This window comes from Megascapheus bottae, chromosome 10 (assembly GCF_031878675.1).
Source record: "Megascapheus bottae isolate mThoBot1 chromosome 10, mThoBot2.hap1, whole genome shotgun sequence".
Lineage (NCBI taxonomy): Eukaryota > Metazoa > Chordata > Mammalia > Rodentia > Geomyidae > Megascapheus > Megascapheus bottae.
In genome coordinates, this window is record NC_143518.1 from 64149174 (window position 1) to 64168771 (window position 19598).

The 19598-nt window shown below is 41.6% G+C and overlaps 1 protein-coding gene across 2 annotated transcripts in view; it reads left to right on the plus strand.

Annotated features, from left to right (window-relative positions):
• Desi2 (desumoylating isopeptidase 2) overlaps window positions 1-19598 on the plus strand; it is a 46483-nt gene that overhangs the window by 11134 nt on the left and 15751 nt on the right. For both annotated transcript variants that reach the window (XR_016536900.1, XM_090341523.1), the window contains exon 2: window positions 18669-18741. Coding sequence is in view for 1 of the 2 variants with exons in the window: in XM_090341523.1 (XP_090197649.1) it covers window positions 18669-18741 (73 nt within the window). In the remaining variant the exon portion in view is untranslated. The remainder of the gene's footprint in view (window positions 1-18668; window positions 18742-19598) is intronic.

The following is a 19598-nucleotide window of genomic DNA, read 5'->3' on the forward strand; positions in this document are numbered from 1 at the left end:
TGCAAATTTAGCTGGGCATGGTGGTTGATGCTACTCAGGAGACAGATCTGAGGATCGAGGTTCAAAGCCAGCCCAGGCATTAAAGAATGTGAGACACTTACCTCCAGTTAATCACTGGAAAACAGGAAGTGGGGCTGTGGCTCAAGGGGTAGGGTGGTAGCCTTGAATTGAAGAGCTCAAGGACAGTGCCCAGGCTGAGTTCAAGCCCCATGACCCACAAGTAAAATAAAATAAAATAAAATGTAAGTTTCTAAGTTACTAAATTAGTAGTCCTAGAGCTTCAACTCTGGGCATCATACTCTTTCTTGACTTTTTTCATTCACTGTTGATGCTTTACAAGTTGAGCTATTCCTCCAGTCCGAGGATTTGGGTTTGTTTTTGTTTTGTTTTTTCCTTTCTTGTTTTTGTGCTGTTGTTACTCTGGTCCTGGGTCTTGAACTCAAGGCCTAGGTGTTGTCCCTGAACTTTTTTTGCTCAAGGCTGGCACCCTACCACTTGAGCCACAGCTCTATTCCTGGCTTTCTGGTAGATTATTGAAGATAAGATTCATGGACTTCCCTGCCTGGGTTGGCTTTCAATCCTGATCCTTAGATCTTAAACTCCTGAGTAGCTAGGACTACAGACATGAAACTAGTGCCCAGCCAGTCCAATTTTTTTGCTCTCGAGGTAGACTCTCAAAAGAATTTTCTGCCCATGCTGGCTTCAAACCACAATCCTAGAGTCTAACCTCTTGAGCTGCTAGGATTGAGTATGAGCCACTGGCACCTGGCTGAACTAATTTCCTTCTTAAACTAAAATTGTCAGTGTTTCAAGGTCATATGAAGAAATGAGAGGGTATCTCTTTGGAAGTGGAGTTACATGATTTTTTAAAAAAAGAAACCGGTAGATGAAGGCTAGAGTCCTGATCTGTTGATGGCTGCTCATTGGCTGACTCTGGGGAAGTTACTGGCCTAAACATTCCCAACATAGTTACATATTGCACATAGACCAGCAAGCCCCAAGACTGGCAAAAAACAAAGCAAATATTTGTTAAATGAAAGAATGAAGACTTTCTTGTCTGTGATAGGTCGCATTTAAGAACAGGACTGAGCTGGGCACCAGTGTCTCATGCCTGTAATCCTAGCTACTCAGGAGGTTGAGATCTGAAAATCATGGTCCACAGTTATCCGTTTTATCTCCAGTTAACCACCAGAAATCTGGAAGTGGCGCTGTGGCTCAAGTGGTAGAGTGGTAAACTTGAGCTGAAGAGCTAAGGGACATCACCCAGACCTGGGTTTAAGCCCCACAACTAACCAAAAAAAAAAAAAAAGTACAGGACTGAGTGAGTGTTTAGTTCAGTATTAGAGCACGTGTGGCAGGAAAGTGGCAAGCAGCCCTGTGTTGAATGTTCCACACCAAATTCCATGAGTGGAACAGGAGAAATGGCTCCGTGTACTTACGTGGTAGCCTAAAATTGAGGAAATATGGTACTATTTTGGACAGAACTAAGGCTTCTTTATACATTATGCAAACTAAATTTTAGAAGCAATTACACTTGTCATAGGATTTAATTTTTAGGGCCCATAAGAAGCTGAAACCCACAGTCACTGAATTGTTAAAGTTGTTTGAAAGAGAACAGGTTCGGGGCTGGAAATGTAGCTTAGAGGTAGAGTGCTTGCCTAGTGAAACCCTGAATTTGGTTCCTCAGTACCACATACACAGAAAAAGCCAGAAGTAGCACTGTGTTTCAAGTGGTAAAGTGCTGACCTCGAGCTCAAGGACAGTGCCCAGGCCAAGAGTTTAAGCCCCATGACCAACAACAAAAAAAGTTATCAAACATGTATGAAAGTTATCAAACGGATGAAGAAACCAAGGCTAAAGAGCTAAGTCTTCTCGGCCCAGTGTCTTTTCTACTGTAGTTCAAAGACTTCAATTTGTATTAGTTGTAATTGTAGAATACATTCTTTATCTGTGATTAATTGGAATGTAATAGAAGATATCCTTGTGGTATAAACAAGAATTGAGGAACATGGAGGATTTTCCACTGTGACCCGACAAGGGGCTGACAGAATAACCAAATGATGTCCTCAGCACAATTTAAGCAATGTGGTTGGCGAGGATGTTGTGGTGACTCCTCTGTTGCTCTGTGGTCTGCAGGAGACAATTTTGTGGCAGCCTCTGGCTGGCTTTTCTTCGGTGTATTAAAGAGTTTGAGAAGAAGAAAGCTGCAAGCTGAAGTTCAGATGGAGATAGGGAACAACACGGATGTCTAAACTGGCAGCTTCATAGTCACCTCCTTCAGTGCACCCCCAAACCCCAAACTACAGTACTTCTCCCTCTATGGATCAGAACAGCATGGTCTTCAAGTGCAAGTTTTCTTTTCTTTCTTTTGACAGTCCCAGGGCTTGAGCTCAGGGCCTGAGCGCTGTCCTTGGGCTTTCTCTACCACTTGAACCACAGCACCATTTCTAGCTTTTTTCCCCTATTGTATATGGTACCAAGGAATCGAACCTGGGTCTTCCTGCATGCTCCCAGCCCCATAAGTGCACGTTTTCTCCCCCCCCCCCACCCTCTTTGTAGGTTATAGGGCTTAAACTCGGTCTGGGCACTGTCCCTGAGCTCTTCAGCTCAAGTCTAATGCTCTACCCCTTGAGCCAAGCCCCATTTCCCATTTTCTAGAGATTAATTGGAGATTAGAGTCCTTTTTGTGCCCAGGCTGGCTTTGAACCATGATCCTCAGATCTCAGCCTTCTGAGTAGCTAGGTTACAGGCGTGAGCCACCATGCCCAGCTTTTTTTTTTTTTTTTTTTTTTTTTTGTGGGTCATGGGGCTTGTTAACTCCGCCTGGGCACTGTCCCTGAGCTTTTCAGCTCAAAGCTAGTGCCCTACCTTTGAGTCAAGCCCCACTTCCTGTTTTGTAGAGGTTAATTGGAGATAGAGTCTCAGGTCCTTTTGTGCCTAGGCTGGCTTTGAACCTTGATCCTCAGATCTCAGCCTCCTGAGTAGCTAGGATTACTAGCCACTGCGTGATCCACTGCACCTGAGTGAGTGCAAGTTTTCTTAACAAGACTGTCCCACAGTGTCAGTTTATACAGTGTTTCAGCACAATCACCTCAGAACAATAGTTAAACTGGTCTGCTACACACTAATTATGCCCTTGCCCTTGGACTACACAGTAGTCCTGCCCCAATTCAAATAAGCCAGCTTCTATCTAGGATTGTTCTGAATAAACATGCTAGTTTATCCATTTTTCCCAAGTATGTGTTTTTAGACTTTTGGCATCTGCTGCTATTAAGACAACAAATCAATAAAAACATATCCAGTACAAATTAGTTGAAATCTTACTGACATCCAGTCATATCTAGTTGCAGCTTGCTTGATTTGTTTCTCATAGATTCATATTCTTGGCTGGGATTTTATTTCCATATTTATATTTTTTTGTTACTAACATTGCTTCTAGTTTGTAAAATGGAGTTAAACAGAGCAATATTACATCATGAGTATATAAGAGCACATGGTTTTACAGAGGCTCATTGAGCCTTGAAGGGTTTTTGTTCAAGAGATGCTAAATGAATAAGTTTTGATGGTAGTAAGATAATTTTTAAAAGAATGACAAAACTAAATTAGAGAAGCATTGAAAAGCAGTACTACTAATTTTGTGAACTTTTTTTTTTTCTTGTCGGTTGTGGGACTTGAACTCTGGGCCTGGGCACTGTCCCTGATGAGCTCTTCAGCTCAAGGCTACTACTGCCCTACCCTAGAGCCACAGCACCACTTCTGGTTTTGGTTTTCTTTCTTTTTTTTTTTTGGTCTGTTGTGGGACTTGAACTCTGGGCCTGGGCACTGTCCCTGAGCTCTTTAGCTCAAGGCTACCTCCCTACTCATTGAGCCATAACACCATTTCTGGTTTTCTGGTGATTAATTGGAGATAAGAGTCTCATGGACTTTAGTGCTCAGGCTGGCTTTGAACCAAAATCCTCAGATCTCAGCCTCCTGAGTATCTAGGGTTACAGGCTTGAGTCACTGCACCCAGCTTCCGGTTTTGGCTTTCTGCTGGTTAATTGGAGATAAGAATTTCAGGGGCTTTTTGTGCCCTAGTTGGCTTTGAACTGCTGGCTTGGACCATGATCCTCAGATCTTAGCCTCCTGAGTATCTAGGGTTACACTTGTGAGCCCCAAGTGCCCTGGCTAATCTTATGAACTTTACTATCAGAGAATAGCATGAATAACTAGCAGCAAAAGGTCATTATCATTAGAGGAATTTCACAGCTACAATCATTTAGGAAAAGCTTTAGCCCTCCTGTATTTTTCATTTATTTACAGTTACTCCGTTAGCTCTTCACTTAAAATAGGCATCATCCATATTGTCTGGCTAGCCCTGGCAAGACTTTGAGCCAGAAGGACCTGATAAGGGGTGCTGACCTTGAATTAAACTGTCTTCAGCAGGCAGCCTGCGCAGTGTTTAAAAGATTGAGCCTCCCAGGCATGTTATCTAATAATTGAGCTAGGAAATAAGCCCTAAGAGAAGCAGAAGTATTCGGAGGTTATTTCTTTATCTGACCAACTCTCCTCTCCCTGAAAGGGCTTACCTAACTATTTTCTTCCGAATCAGTTCAAGAAAAAAAACAGAACAAAAAACTTTGCAATGTAAATTCTGAAAAGTGAAGAGGTGGCTGATCTGAGAACATTTATAATTGTTTTTCCTGCTATGGTTGAGGTATGGTACAAAATATAAATGTCCTGTTTTCTTTGTGACTTGAAAAGCACATATGTTTAGAATATTAGAGTTAAGGATGCATTTCTTAGTTTATGAAGTAATTTATTTAAACAGAGTTCAAACAACTCAAGTGGACTTTCTTTGATATTATTAGAAAATGTTTAAAGGTACTTAGTACTTCAGGGGTATTCTCTCTCCCCCTTCACCCCCCCCCCCCATTGAGAGTCCCATGGGCATGTATCACTTAACAACAAGGCAATCATTAATTGCCTATGTACATTATCAGGCAGTTTTGTTCTGCAAATACTATAGAATGTATACTCTCACAAACGTAGATGGTATAGATAGATAGATAGATAGATCGATCTATCGATTGATCAGTCAACATAATGTGGCCTATTTGTTTGGGTTATTTAATTTGGGAGCTTTTTTGGTTTTGCCTTTCTGTGTGTGCTAGAAATGGAACCCAGGACCTTATACAAGGTATTGTAGACTCAGATCCAGTCAAGAGACAAAGTAGGCCAGCCCAATGACTCAACACCTGTAATGTAGCTCCTTGTGAGATTATGATCAAAAGGATTGCAATTTCAGCCTAATACAGGCAAAAAGCTCCTGAGACCACATTAAAAACAGGGACAAAAAAAACCAAACAGGGGCCTAGTGGTAGAGTGCTTGCCTAATATGCATGAAGACATGGGTTCAATTCCTTGGTACCATATACGTAGAAAAAAGCCAGAAATGGTACTGTGGCTCAAGTGGTAGACTTCTAACCTTGAAAAAGCCTAAGGACAGTATTCAGGCCCTGAGCCTAAGACCAGGACTGGCAAAAAAAATAAAAATAAAAAACAAACAAACTAAACATGATGGTGCTTGTTTCCCGGCAGGAAACTTAAGTGGTCCAGGCCAACTGGAAGAAGCAAGACCCTCAGAAAACAAAAAGGCTGGAAGCATAGTTAAAATGATAAAGCACCTGCCTAGCAAGCATTGGACCTTGAGTGGTAAACCCCATTGCTGCCATGTCCTATAAGACCTTTGCCTGTATAGCATGACATTCTAGTTCATAGTAGCTCTTCTTTCATAAGTAGAATGAGCACACTAAAATAATATAGTAAATTTATAAATCAGTAGAAGTCATTTATTATCTTTATCAAGTATTATGTTCAGATTATATGTACATAGGTAGAACCAGCAAGTAGTGCAGTAGGCTTATTTATAGTGGCATTACTATAAACAGTGAGTAATACACTGCACTGTGACTTTAATTTGGCCATGTTATTGCTAGGTATGTTATAGACACAAAACAGCATATGTGGGCTGGGAATTTGGCCTAGTGGTAAGAGTGCTTGCCTAGCATGCAAAAAGTCCCAGGTTCGATTCCTCAGTACAACATACATAGAAAAAAGCTGGAAATGGTGCTGTGGCTCAAGTGATAGAGTTCTAGTCTTGAGAAAGCCCAGGGACAGTGCTCAGGCCCTGAGTTCAAGGCCCAGGACTGGCCAAAAAAAAAAAGCATATGTGACACATGACTGTCTCTTCAACGTTTATGTTGGACCACATCTCATTAAAAACGAACACACAAGGAAATAGACATCTTTTTTTGCTAACCAGGAAAAAAATACAATGTCAGATTCCTTTCTTTTTTGTCAATTATGGGGCTTGATTTCAGGTCCTGTGTGCTGTGTCTGAATTGTTTTGCTCCCGGCTAGCTCCACCACTACCATTTTGAGTATCAGTGCCTTCTTGTTTTTGACTGGTTGGTTTTCTGCTCGGGTTGGCTTTGAACTGAGATCCTCAGATTTCAGCCTCCTTAGTAGGTAGGATTACAAGTGTGAGCCACTGGCGCACAGCTTCAGATTCCTTTCTACAAAAAAAATAAAATGTGGAGTTGGGTATGTTAGCTCACACCTGTAATCCTAGTTATTCAGGAGACCGAGAGCTGAGGATCAAGGTTCAAATTCAGAGCCAGCCTGGGCACAAAAGGATCCGAGACTCTTATATCTCCAAATAACTCTAAAAATTGGAAAGTGTGACTTGGCTCAAGTGTAGGGCAGTAGCCTTGAGCTGAAGAGCTCAGGGACAGTGCCCAGGCCAAGTTCAAGCCCCATGACCCACCAAAAAAAAAAAAAAATCTACTAAAAAAATTAGTTGTTGGGTAACTTAAGGTATATGATAAAATCCTTTCCCCCACATTCCAAATAAACCTATAGTTTGCTAACTATAAAACACTTTGTTAAGGGAGGGGCTGGGAGTTTGACCTAGTGGTAGAGTGCCTGCCTAGCAAGAAGGAAGACTCAGATTTGATTCCTCAGTACCAACTACATAGAAAAAGCTAGAAATGGTGTTGTGACTCACTCAAGTGGTAGAGCTCTAGCCTTGAGAAAACTCAAGGACAGAGCTCAGGCCCTGAGTTCAAGCCCTGGGACTGACAGAAAAACAAAACAAAAAAAACAACCCCAAAACACTTTTGTTCGGATATGATGGCACTTGCCTGTAATCTCAGAACTTAGGAGTCTAAAGTAGGGATTGGGAGTTCACAGCTAGGTCTATATAATAAAGTAAGATACTATCGCAAATATATTTATGTGTATATGTACACACACCCTATGGTAAGTTAGTAAATCCTTTACCGTGTGTGTGTGTGTGTGTGTGTGTGTGTGTGTGTGTGTGTGTGTGTGTGTGTGATGAGCTAGTATTTGTAATATGAGAGTTTGGTTGTGACATGTCTGTAACGTTTTGTTGTTCTTGTTAGTTGTGGCATTTGAGCTCAGGCTCTGTATACTGTCATCGAGCTCTTTTGCTCAAGGCTAGTGCTCTATCACTTTGAGCCACAGTTCCACTTCGTTATTTTTGTGTGTGTTTGTTTTTTGCCAGTCCTGGGCTTGAGCTCAGGGCCTGAGCATTGTTCTTGAACTTTCTCAAGGCTAGAGCTCTATCCCTTAGCCTCAGCACCACTTCTGGCTTTTTTCTATGTATGTGGTACCGAGGAATCGAACCCAGGGCTTTGTGCATGCTAGGCAAGCACGCTACCACTGGGCCAAACTCCTGGCCCTTCTACTTCCAGTTTTTGAGTGATTAATTGGAGATAAAAGTCACACAGGGTGGTGAGCCACCAATTCCTAAACTTTTTTTTTTTTTTTTGCCAGTTCTGGGTTTTGAGCTCAGGGCCTGGGCACTATCCTTGAGTTTTTTTAAGGGCTAGTGTTCTACTACTTGAGCCACAGTACCACTTCTGGCTTTTTCTGTATATGTGGTACAGAGGAATTGAACCCAGGGCTTTGTGCATGCTAGGTGAGCATTCTATCACTAGGCTACACTCCTGGCCCCCTATACTAATGTTTTTAAACAGCTTTTTAAAAATTAATATACTGTACATCTCCAGTTTGTCTATCTGTCTGTCTATAGGTCTATCTGTCTCCCTGGGCTTGAACTCAGGGTGTGCATGCTGTCCCTGAGCCTTTCTCCACAAAGCTAGCACTCTGCCATTTGAACTACAGCTTCACTTCCAATGGAACTACAATTTTACCTTTTTTCTAGTTATTTGGAAATGAGTTTCACAGACCTTCCTGCCTTGGCTGACTTTGGACCACCATCCTGAGATCTCAGCCTCTTGAATGGCTAGAAATACAGGAGTGAGCCACTGATACCCAGCCTGTTAACAGTTAGCTACATTGAAATGAACAGTGCAGTGCAGTGAATTTTAGTTCATTCATAGAGTTATGGAGCCATCATTACCATAAACTTTTGGGGGGGGGGCATGGGATCAGTCATAGTACTTGAACTTGGGGGCCATGGTGCTGTCCCTGAATTCTTCAGCTCAAGGCTAGTGCTCTACCCACTTTGAACCACAGTGCCACTTCCAGTTTTCTGGTGGTTAAGTGGAGATGATGAGACTCGTGGACTTTCCTGCCTGGGCCGGTTTTGCCCCGTGATCCTCAGATCTCAGCCTCTTTAGTAGCTAGGAGAACAGGCATGAACCACCAGCGCCCAGCCAACAAACAGTTTTTTGTTATTGTTGCTGCTGCTGTTTTGTTTTGGTGTCCTGATTTATTGGAAATATTACAGCACAGTAGGTTAAACAGTTCCACACAGTATTTTGAAATTCATCCCAACAGTAGGCTGAATGACCTGCAGGGAGGAGAGGCTGCCGAAATCCAGAGCTGAGACCTCTAGGACATAATTATCCCTCCTTTCTTTCCCCTTCCCCTGCAGTTTGGTAGAGATGCCCCACAGCAGATCTCTCTGAACCCACTTCATCAGGTACATGTCATACCTGGCGATGGTGGTGATCACCTCGCACACATGAATGTGGCCCATGTTAGTGATCCTGGCAGAGGAGGCCACAAACAGTTTCTTCCACAAAAAATTCCCTAAAGTTATCCCATTAACAGTTACTTCTCATACTCCCTAAACTTATCAATCATCTGCAACCTTTCTCCCTGTATAAATGTTCCTGTTTGGGACATTTCATATAGATAGAATCATACAATAGGATGATTTTCAGATTGGCTTCTTCCATCTAGCAATGTTTTCAAGTTACATTTATATGAGAAAATGCTTCAATTAGCTTCATTCCTTTTTATTGAGAAATACGTTGTACCTCTTTTGTTTTTCCATTCTTCAGTTGGTAGGCTAATAGTTTGTTTTCACATTTTGATTATTAATTGCAATTTTTATGTGGCTATATATCTTTATTCCTCTTGAGTATATGCTTAGAAGTATAACTGCTAGGTTATATGGCAACTCTGTGTGTAATCATTAGTAACTGTTCAGCTTTCCCAAAGCATGCTATATTCCCACAAGTAATAATGAGAAGTTCAGTCTCTCCACATCTTTTTTTTAATTGTCTGTTCTTTTGCTTTGTTTTGTGCTAGTACAGAGGTTCGAACTGGAGGCCTTGCATTCTCTCAGCACTAAGATTGGGGTTCTATCTCTTGTATCTTAACTTCGTACTTTTTGATGGTTAATTTGAAGTTAAAGTGTTGAGTGAACTTTTATGCCTTTATCCTCCAATCTCAGCCTCCCAAGTAGCTAGTGTTATAGGTATGAACCACCCACACTTTAGCCTGCCTTTCTTATTATAATCATTTGAATGTGTGAAGTGATAGCTAATGGTGGTTTTGATCTGTATATTTATCTTCTGTGGAGAAATGCTTATTTAGATCATTTTTCCATTCTCTAGTGGTTATCTTGTCCCAAGAGTGCTTTGTATACTTTAGCTATAAATCACTTCCTGGATAATGTCTCTTTAAGTACAAAAGTTTAAAATTTTGCTGCAATTAAATTTACCTAGTTATTGTTGTTGTTGCTTGTGTTTAAATATCAGATTTAGGCTTAATCCAACTTTGAAAATGTTTGTTTTCTAGGCATTTTAGAGTTTAAGCTTCTACGTTTAGGTAGTTGATCTGTTTTTTTAACCTTTATTGTTGTTTTAGAGGTGATATACAGCAGAGTTACCTTTACATAAATCCTTTTGTATAGTGTCATCTTTTGTTTCATTCTTTCTCATTCCCTCCCTCCCATCTGCACCCAAGAGTTGCATAATTCACTTTGATCAATATCTAGTGCAGCCCGTGTGTTCCACTGTTGTACTTTTTCACTTTTTCCTCTGATTCTGTGTCTCCCCCTACTCTCCTCAGATGTGTATATGAATACACCATATATAAGATAAAGAATACAGAGTCATCAAAAAAGAAAAACCAAATTAAGACAAAAGTCCTTTGTTTCCATATCTTTGGAATTGATTTCAGTATATATATTATTTTATATACATGTGAAGTGTTGCTTCTGCATTGGATCTTTGTGATTCCTCTCCTAAGAATATCTTCTTTTGGTCTCACTGTATGTGAATATGTAGAATTTTTCATGTAATTTGTCTTATCTCAGTACATTTTATTTAGTTATTTAGTTGCTAATTGTGGGGCTTGAACTCAGGGCCTGAGCACTGTCCTTGGGCTTTTCTCAAGGCTAGCATTCTGCCACTTGAGCCACAGTACCACTTCCAGCTTTTTCTATGTATGTGGTACCAAAGAATTGAACTCGGGTCTTTGTGCATGCTAGGCAAGCACTCTTACCACTAGGCCAAACTCCCGGCCCTTAATCTCAGTACATTTTAGTTCTAACTTATACATATGAGGAGAACAGCACCATTTGTCTCTCTGATTTTAGCTTACCTCACTTAACATGATTTGTAGTTCCGTCCATTTCTCTGCAAATGAACTTACTTTATTCTTTCTAATGGCTGTGTAAAATTCCATTGTATAAGCTGGGCGTGATAACTCACTCCTGTAATCTTAGCTACTCTGACTGCTGAGAGCTGAAAGCTGAGATCTGAGGATCGCAGTTCAAATCCAGCCTGGGCACTAAAGTCTGTGAGATTCTTATCTCCAACCACCAGAAAACCAGAAGTGGTGTTATGGCTTAAGATGTAAGGAGGTAGCCTTGAGGTGAAGAGCTCAGGGACACCCAGGCCCAGAGTTCAAGTCCCACAACTGACCAAAAAAAAAATTCCATTGTATATAGGTACCAGATTTTTTTGGGGGGAAGGGCCGGTCATGGGGCTTCGGCCTAAGCACTGTCTCTGAGCTCTGCAGCTCAAGGCTACCACCCTACCCCTGGGCCTGGGCATTGTCCCTGAGCTCTGCAGTTCAAGGTTACTGCCCTGGGTCCTTTTGTCCCCGGGGCTTGAACCTTGATCCTCAGATCTCAGCCTCCTGAGTAGCTAGGATTACAGGCATGAGCCACTGCTCCCAGCGAAGTACCAGATTTTTTTGATCCATTCATCTGTTGTGAGGCGTCTGAGTTGTTTCTGTATCTTGGCTGTTGTGAATGGTGCAGCAATGAACATGGCTGTGCAGGTGTCCTTACCATATCCTGGCTCAAGATGCTTAGGGTAGATGCCCAGGAATGGTATGGCTGGGTTGTAGGGAAGGTCTATGCTTTGTTTTTTGGGGGAATCTTTGGATTGCTTTCCAGAGTGGTTGTACTAGTTTACATTCCCACCAGCAGTGCAGTAGGGTTCATTTTCCCCCACATTCCTGCTTGCATTTGTTGTTAGAATTCAACGTGTTGGCCAATCTAACTAAGGTAAATGGCATCTCAGGATTATTTTGATTTGAATTTCCTTTATGTGTTTATTTGCCGTTTTTACCTCTTTTGAGAAGTCTCTTCTGAATTCCCTTGCCCATTTAGTAATTAGTTTCTTGAGTTCCTTGTATATATAGAATATTAGGTCTTTATTTGTTATATTGCTAGTAAAGATTTTTTCCAAATTGGTTGGCTTTCTTTTGATCAAATTTGAATAAATAGTTTTGTGTATTTTGTGAGGTAGGAGCCCAGCTTCACTCATTTGTATTCATGTGTCCAGTTGTCCCAGTTCCATTTGTTGAAGACTCTTCTAACCTCCAACTAAACAGTGTTATACCAGTAACATGCTGTCATCACTGCTGAATTCTTTTGCTAAGATTTGAAATAAGGAAGTGGAATATTTCTAGCCTTTTCTGATTATTTTGGATGTTCTGACTCTTGAATTCCCACCCAAATTTAAAGATTTGTCAATATCTGCAAAAAGACAGTTGATGAGTACAGTGAATTTTCAGTGCATTTGAGGGGCAAGAGAATATTACCAACTTAACAATATAAGTTTTGTAGTTCATGAACATGGAATGTTTTTCCATTCAATTCTTTTCATATATAAGTCATGTATTTATTAATTATATTCCCGAGTTGTTCCCCCCCCCCCCCCCAGTCCTGGGCTTGAGCTCAGGGCCTGAGCACTGTCCTTGGACTTTCTCAAGGCTAGAGCTCTACCACTTGAGCCTCAGCACCACTTCTGGCTTTTTTCTATGTATGTGTTACCAAGGAATTGAACCTGGGTCTTCAGGCATGCTAGGCAAGCACTCTACCACTAGGCCAAACTCCGGGCCCTTGTTTTGTTTTTTGGTCATGGGTCTTGAACTCTGGGCCTGGGTGCTGTCCCTGAGTTCTTCACCTCAAAGCTTCCTCTCTACCCCTTGAGCTACAGTGCCACTTCCAGTTTTCTGGTGGTTAGTTCTAGATAAGAGTCTCACAGACTGAGCCCTGTCCTTGGACTTTCTCAAGGCTGGAGCTCTACCACTTGAGCCTCAGCACCACTTCCAGCCTTCTTCTATGTATGTGGTACTGAGGAATCCAACCCAGGTCTTTGTGCATCCTAGGCAAGCACTCTACCACTAGGCCAAACTCCTGGCCCCACATATTCCCCATTTGAAAGGAAAAGCATTCAGTATGATATATGACATTAGATGTAGAGGTTTTCATTAGATATTCTTTATCAGACTGTGCTTATTTCTTTTTTTTTTTTTTTTGCCAGTTGTGGGGCTTGAACTCAAGGCTGAGCATTGTCCTTGGGTTTTCTCAAGGCTAGAGTTCTTCCACTTGAGCCTCAGCACCACTTCCAGCTTTTTTCTATGTGTGTGGTACCGAGGAATCGAACCTGGGTCTTCGTGCATACTAGGCAAGCATTTTACCACTAGGCCAAACTCCCAGCCCTAGATTGTGGATATTTCTTTGTTGATTTTGTCATTGTTTTGCCATTCCTGGGGTCTGATCTCTGGATCTGGGCACTGTTCCTGAGCTGATTTTTTTGCTCTTGGCTAGTGCTCTAGTACTTGAGAGATGTGGATTTTTGTTAAATGCTATTCTGTCTTTTGATATGTGTTGATTTTTTTTTTTTTTGCTAGTCCTGGGCCTTGGATACTTTTTGCTTAGGGCTAGCACTCTGCTACTTGAGCCACAAGACCACTTCTGGCTTTTTCTGTATGTGTGGTATCAAGGAATTGAACCTAGGGTTTCATACATGCTAGGCAAGCATTCTAACACTAGGCTATGGTCCCGGCCCAAGTGATTGAAATTTTTAAAAATTTGTATTTGTAAGATATGTTGATGTATAGTTTCTTACGCTTCCATTGTTTAGGTTAGCATTGTCCTCATAGAATAAGTTGGACAGCCCACCCGCCCTTCCTTCCTTCCTTCCTTCCTTCCTTCCTTCCTTCCTTCCTTCCTTCCTTCCTTCCTTTCTTGTACGATTGCATTCCTTTAGCATGTTCAAGGCCCTAGATTTAATTCCCAGCACCACAAAAAAGGTTTGAAAACAGAACAGACTAACCTATAAAGCTAACTAAGGTCATAGCAGTGGTTATCTACGTAGAGAAGTTTTAGTGAGAAAAGTCATAAAGAATGTCTCTGAGCTACTTCTTGACAGTAGAGAGCTAACGATGTCATTCACTATAACATCTGACAGTTGGTGATTGCTCAATAGTATTAGGCTGGATATGTGGCTGGCTTTATCCCCCTTCTGTCTCAGAATTCCTAGAGGTGGTAGAATATATTTTTAGACAGAATCCTAGCAGCAAGCGAATCCATAATGCCTCATTTGCACATTCTTCCTCTCTTCAGTTTTCACAGGTAACAGGCAAGGTCAGTATTGCTCAAATTAATGAATGCCATTCCCTTCCCTTTTTTTGGCCAGTCCTGTGGCTTGAACTCAGGACTGGGCACTGTCCTTAAGCTTTTTCAAGGCTAGAGCTCTACCACTTGAGCCACAGCACCACTTCTGGCTATGTGTTACCAAGGAATCAAACCCAGGTCTTCATGCATCCTAGGCAAGCACTCTACCACTAGGCCAAACTCCCAGCCCTGGGTACCATACTTTTTAGGAGCAATCCTAAATCCAGTGGCTCTGGCTTTTTTTTTTTTTTTTTTTGGTCAGTTGTGGGACTTGAACTCTGGGCCTGGGTGTTGTCCCTGAACTCTTCACCTCAAGACTTACCTCCCTACCCCTTGAGCCACAGCGCCACTTCCTGTTCTCTAGTGGTTAATTGGAGATAAGAGTCTCATGGACTTTACTGCTGGGGCTGGTTTTTTTTTTCCCCCCAGTCCTGGGCCTTGAATTCAGGGCCTGGGCACTGTCCCTGGGCTTTCTCAAGGCTAGAACTCTACCACTTGAGCCACAGCACCACTTCTAGCTTTTTTCTATGTATGTGATACTGAAGAATTGAGCCCAGGTCCTCGTGCATGCTAGGCAAGCACTCTACCACTAGACTAAACTCCCCACTTGGGGCTGGTTTTGATCCACGAACCTCAGATCTCCCTAGATCTCTCAGCCTCCTGAGTAGGATTACAGGCATGAGCCACCATGCCCAGCTTGGCTCTGGCTTCTCTCTCCCCCCTTCTCTGTCTCTCTGTCTCTCTCTCTCTCTCTTTCTTTCTTTCTTTCTTTTTTTTTTTTGTGGGTCATGTGTCTGTGAGAGAGGCCTGGTCTGTTTCAAATGACATCACAGGCTTTAAAGACAGAGGGGTCCTGGGTAGTGTGTACCTGTCAGTGTGAATGGAAGTGGTGATTATTACTCTTATTGTTTGACATGGTACTTCACCTGATTCACCAATAGAATTTTTAAGTACCAGAGTCAATTTAACTATGTACCTTGGTTGCTCATCTCTATTCTGTCCATAGTAAACATTCAAGACCAGAAATCATATTTTGACTAACTTTAAAAATCTGTTGGGGCCAGGAGTATGACCTAGTGGTGGAGTGCTTGCCTGGCATGCTCAAAGCTCTGGGTTCAGTTCCCCAGTACCATATACTCAGAAAAAGCCAGAAGTGGCGCTATGGCTCAAGTGGTAGAGTACCAGCCTTGAGAAAGCTCGAGGACAGTGCTCAGCCCTGGACTGGCAAAAAAAAAAAAAAAAAAAATCTTTTTACCTTTACTTCTCTAGGTCTCAAATTCCTAGGATAAGGCAGGCACAGTGGCTCACTGCCTGTAATCCTAACTACTCTGGGGCTGAGATCTGAGGATCAAGGTTCAAAGTCAGTTGGGCACAAAAAGACCTAAGACTCTTATCTCCAATTAAGCCCTAGAAAAGGGGAAGTGGGGCTTGAGGCTTGGCTCACAGGTAGGGTGGTAGTCTGGAGCTCAGGGACAATGCCCAGGCCCAGGGTAGGATGATAGCCTTGAGCTGAAGAGCTCAGTGACATCACCCAGGGAGTTCAAGCCCAATGAGCCACCATTTAAAAAAAAATTCCTAGGATAAAAAGGTACCTTTTCCTTATGGTAAGTCTAAGTAAATGATTTCCATTCTGAACCTGGGTTGACAAGAAGCAGTCATACCTGGGGGTGCTTGTGTCCATAGGAGAGACAACAGAAGGCCACAGCTGAAGAATGTATGCTTGCAATTCTACCTCTGAGGACTGTTTAGATTCCTGCTGCTTATATCTGAAGTGGAAGGTTGCTATCAGCCACAAGGGGTCTCATCTCATCTCTGCCTCCAACAGAAAGTACATTTTCCTTTTTGGATAGTAAACCCTTGCAGAGAACAGACCTCTGGAATTGGGTGGAACAACCTGTGCTGAGCAAGTTTCATAAGGAAGTTTGGATAAAGAAAGACTGTTTATCTCCACTCAAGCTGAGAAACTGGAGGAATGGCAAAGGCTGTCAATTTGGATATGATTGTGTGGGGCGGGGAGGGGTGTCATGAACTGCAGGCTGCAACACAAGAGCAGGGTCTTGACTAAGGTACCCTTTCCTTCTTACAGTATCTGATTGAAGGGTAACCCTGTTCAAAAGGCTTGACATGGTTTTGAATTTTAACAGAACTTCAACATTATTTCAGCTCATCAAAACACCATCATTGAGCCGGGAGTTTGGCATAGTGGTAGAGTGCTGGCCTAGCAAGAACCAAGACAGGGGTTCAATTCCTCGGTACCACATACATAGAAAAGAGCCAGAAGTGATGAGAAAGCCCAAGGACAGTGCTTAGGTCCTGAGTTCAAGGCCCAGGACTGGCAAAAAAAAAAAAATCATTCTTGCCCACTGGATTCTTCTCTGATGCTTCTTCAAGTGGTTCTGGTTCTGGCTTTCCTTACTCAAGGAGAAGTGATCTGCCATTAAAAAATTACTGCATGGTTGAAGCAACTGCTCCCTTCAGAGCTTTGGTTTTGTAAATTGTTTTATAAGCCATTGTTTTATGTGTTTCTTAAAAGTTGTGAGTTTTAGTGCAGTTCACTAGTCCATCCTCTGAAGACATGGAAGTTGGAGTTACCCATGTTGTCACATCCAGAAAGAACTGTGCAAAGATAGTAACCAGGCTGATCTCTAAGCGCATGTCCCAAGGGCTCACTGCTTGCTCTTCAGAATCCTTTTTAGGATCATTAGACACAATGTTGCAAATGAACTATGCAGCTTGTGGGCAGGGACAGGAGGGGAAAACAGAGAGAGTAAGGGAAGGGATGACAATTATAACTATGTACATCACCATCATCATAACATCATCATAAACATCATCGAGTTTGAAGAATTGGTTTAGAGTCTTAATTTGGTGGGATTCCCCGTGAAGCCATCTGGTCCTGGGCTGTTTTTCTCTTGTGCATAGTTTTTCTCTTTAAAAGCTCTTTTGAGTTACAAGTTTTGTTTGGGAGAGGTGGTTTGTTTTTGTTGGTGTTGCTACTGCTGTTGTTATTGATGGTTCTGGGGGTTTGAACATGAGGCTTCATATTTGCTTTGCAAGTGCTCTACCACTTGAGCCTTTCACCAGCCTCTTTGCTCCGATTATTTTTGAGATATGATCTCTCTTTTCGCAAGCCTTTCTCCTACTTATGCTTCTTATTGTAGTTGGAGTAACAGATGTATGTCCAGCCTAAAGAACCAACCTGGCTGGAAGTTTGGACTAGTGATAGAGTGCTCGCCTAGGCATGCCTAGGCATGAGTTCAATTCCTCAGTACCACATACACAGAAAAAGCCGGAAATGGTGCTGTGGCCCAAATAGTAGAGCGCTAACCTTGAGAAAGCCCAAGGACAGACCTCAGCCCCAGGACTGGCCAAAAAAAAAAAAAAAGAAGAAGAAGAAGAACCAGCCTGCTTTTCTTGTGAATGTACCAATAGATCCAGGCTTCACTGATATTTTTTCCCTTGTGATTATGTTCTGTTTAACTCACTTGACAAGAAAACTGACAAAGGAAATGTTATAGACTTTATGTTTGGTCACACTTTATCCAAGATTGGTAATAGTTTCATTTGGGTAAAGTGATATTGACCATATTTTTCCATTACAAGTGTATCTTTTAGCCTTTGGGGAAATTGGGAGAAGGGGATTACTTACCTTGTGACCACATGAATAGACATCATTCTCACCCATCCTTACAGTAGTATTTTGTTTTTGTTTTTGTTTTTGTGGAGTTGTCTGTAAGCTCTTCAGCTCAAGGTTACTGCCCTATCCCTTCAGCCGTAGCTCTACTTCCCGTTTTTTATTGATTAATTAGAGATAAGAGCCTCATATTCTTTGTTCTTTAGTGCCCAGGTTGGCTTTGAACCAAGATCCTCAGACCTCAGCCTCCAGAGTAACTAGGCTTAAAGGAGTGATCCACTGTGCTTAGCTACAATAAGTTTAACACCCATGCTCTTTGCCTGACTGAACTTAGACCTACAAAATGGTGATTAATTACAGATTACCTACCCTCTGATACAGAAGAAATCTAATAGGTTTCTAGCGCTATAGAAGTGTTGTTACTTAGGTACTTGTTTAATAAACTTCTATAACTCTTTTACCTCTAGGTTTAAACCTCTAGTCCTTGACTCCTTATCCCTGCTCTGGCTTTGTACCTTCCTAGCATACTCTCCCAATTCAGTCTTCTTTCCTCTCTGTTCCTGTTCTTCATGTTACTTATTCCTTTACATTATAATTTCAAACTTCAGGCCGAATGAGGTTATTTTAAATCTTCATTGAAAAGAAAAATATCCCTGCTTTCATATACCAGAAAGAAAAAGCTTAGGATAGTAAGAAAGCAGGCGTGTGTGTGAGTGTCTATGTGTCTGTGTCTGAGTCTGAGTTTCAGAGTTGTACGAGAAAATAACAAGAATGGACATAGAGACTTCATGTTTCGTGAAGTTGATTTGTAGATGAATGGCTATTCTGAGTCCTTGTTTTTTTCTTTTTCCTTAGTATTGGATGAACGAATACACCTCATCTATTGGGATTGGAGTTTTTCATTCAGGAATTGAAGTATATGGCAGAGGTAGGTGTCCAGAATGTGTACATCTGAAGATTTTGTTTTTTAAAGCAATTGAGAATCATAATTGTAGGTCTTTTTTTCCTTTATTTTTTTGCAAGCAATATATTATTTTAGAAAGGAATTATTTGTTTATACTGTGTTTTGGAAAAATAACCAACATAGAATGAGTTTGAGAACATACTAAAAATGCAGAGTATATATTCATTTAATTACCTTATCCTAAATACTTTTATTCCCCCTCCCCCCCCAGTCCTGGGGCTTGAACTCAGGGCCTGGGCACTGTCCTTGGGCCTTCTCAAGGCTAGAACTCTACACTTGAACCACAATACCACTCCCGGCTTTTTGTATGTATGTGGTACCCAGGAATTGAACCCAGGTCTTTGTGCATGCTAGGCAAGCACTCTACTACTAGGCCAAACTCTGGACCTCTGATTAGTTTTCTCATATTTGGAAGTTTCTAAAAAAAACTTCAAACTTTGAAAAATGGCGTAACAGAAATATTTTTGGTTGGAAAAGAACTAATGCTAGAGAATGTGAAACTTGAAACTCCAATTTCCTGAGGGAATTTCAGAAATAAAGTAGGCTTTTAGACCCATGTGCAGACCCATACACATAGGTCTAAAGTCTTAAAAATATCACTAAGAAAATCTTGCCTTTAATTTCACCTAGCATTTTGCTTTAAAAAACATGGACTTTGTTATTAAGGTAGCAGCCCTTTCCATTCATTTTTCTTGTGTCACCTTTTATTATGGTAAATATGAAAGGAACAACTGAGTTTTCATTAGCCTCTTCCTTTATCTGTTCTCCTTGTTGGTGCAAAATCATCTGCTCCTGCTCCTGTTACAACCAGTAACTGTCTG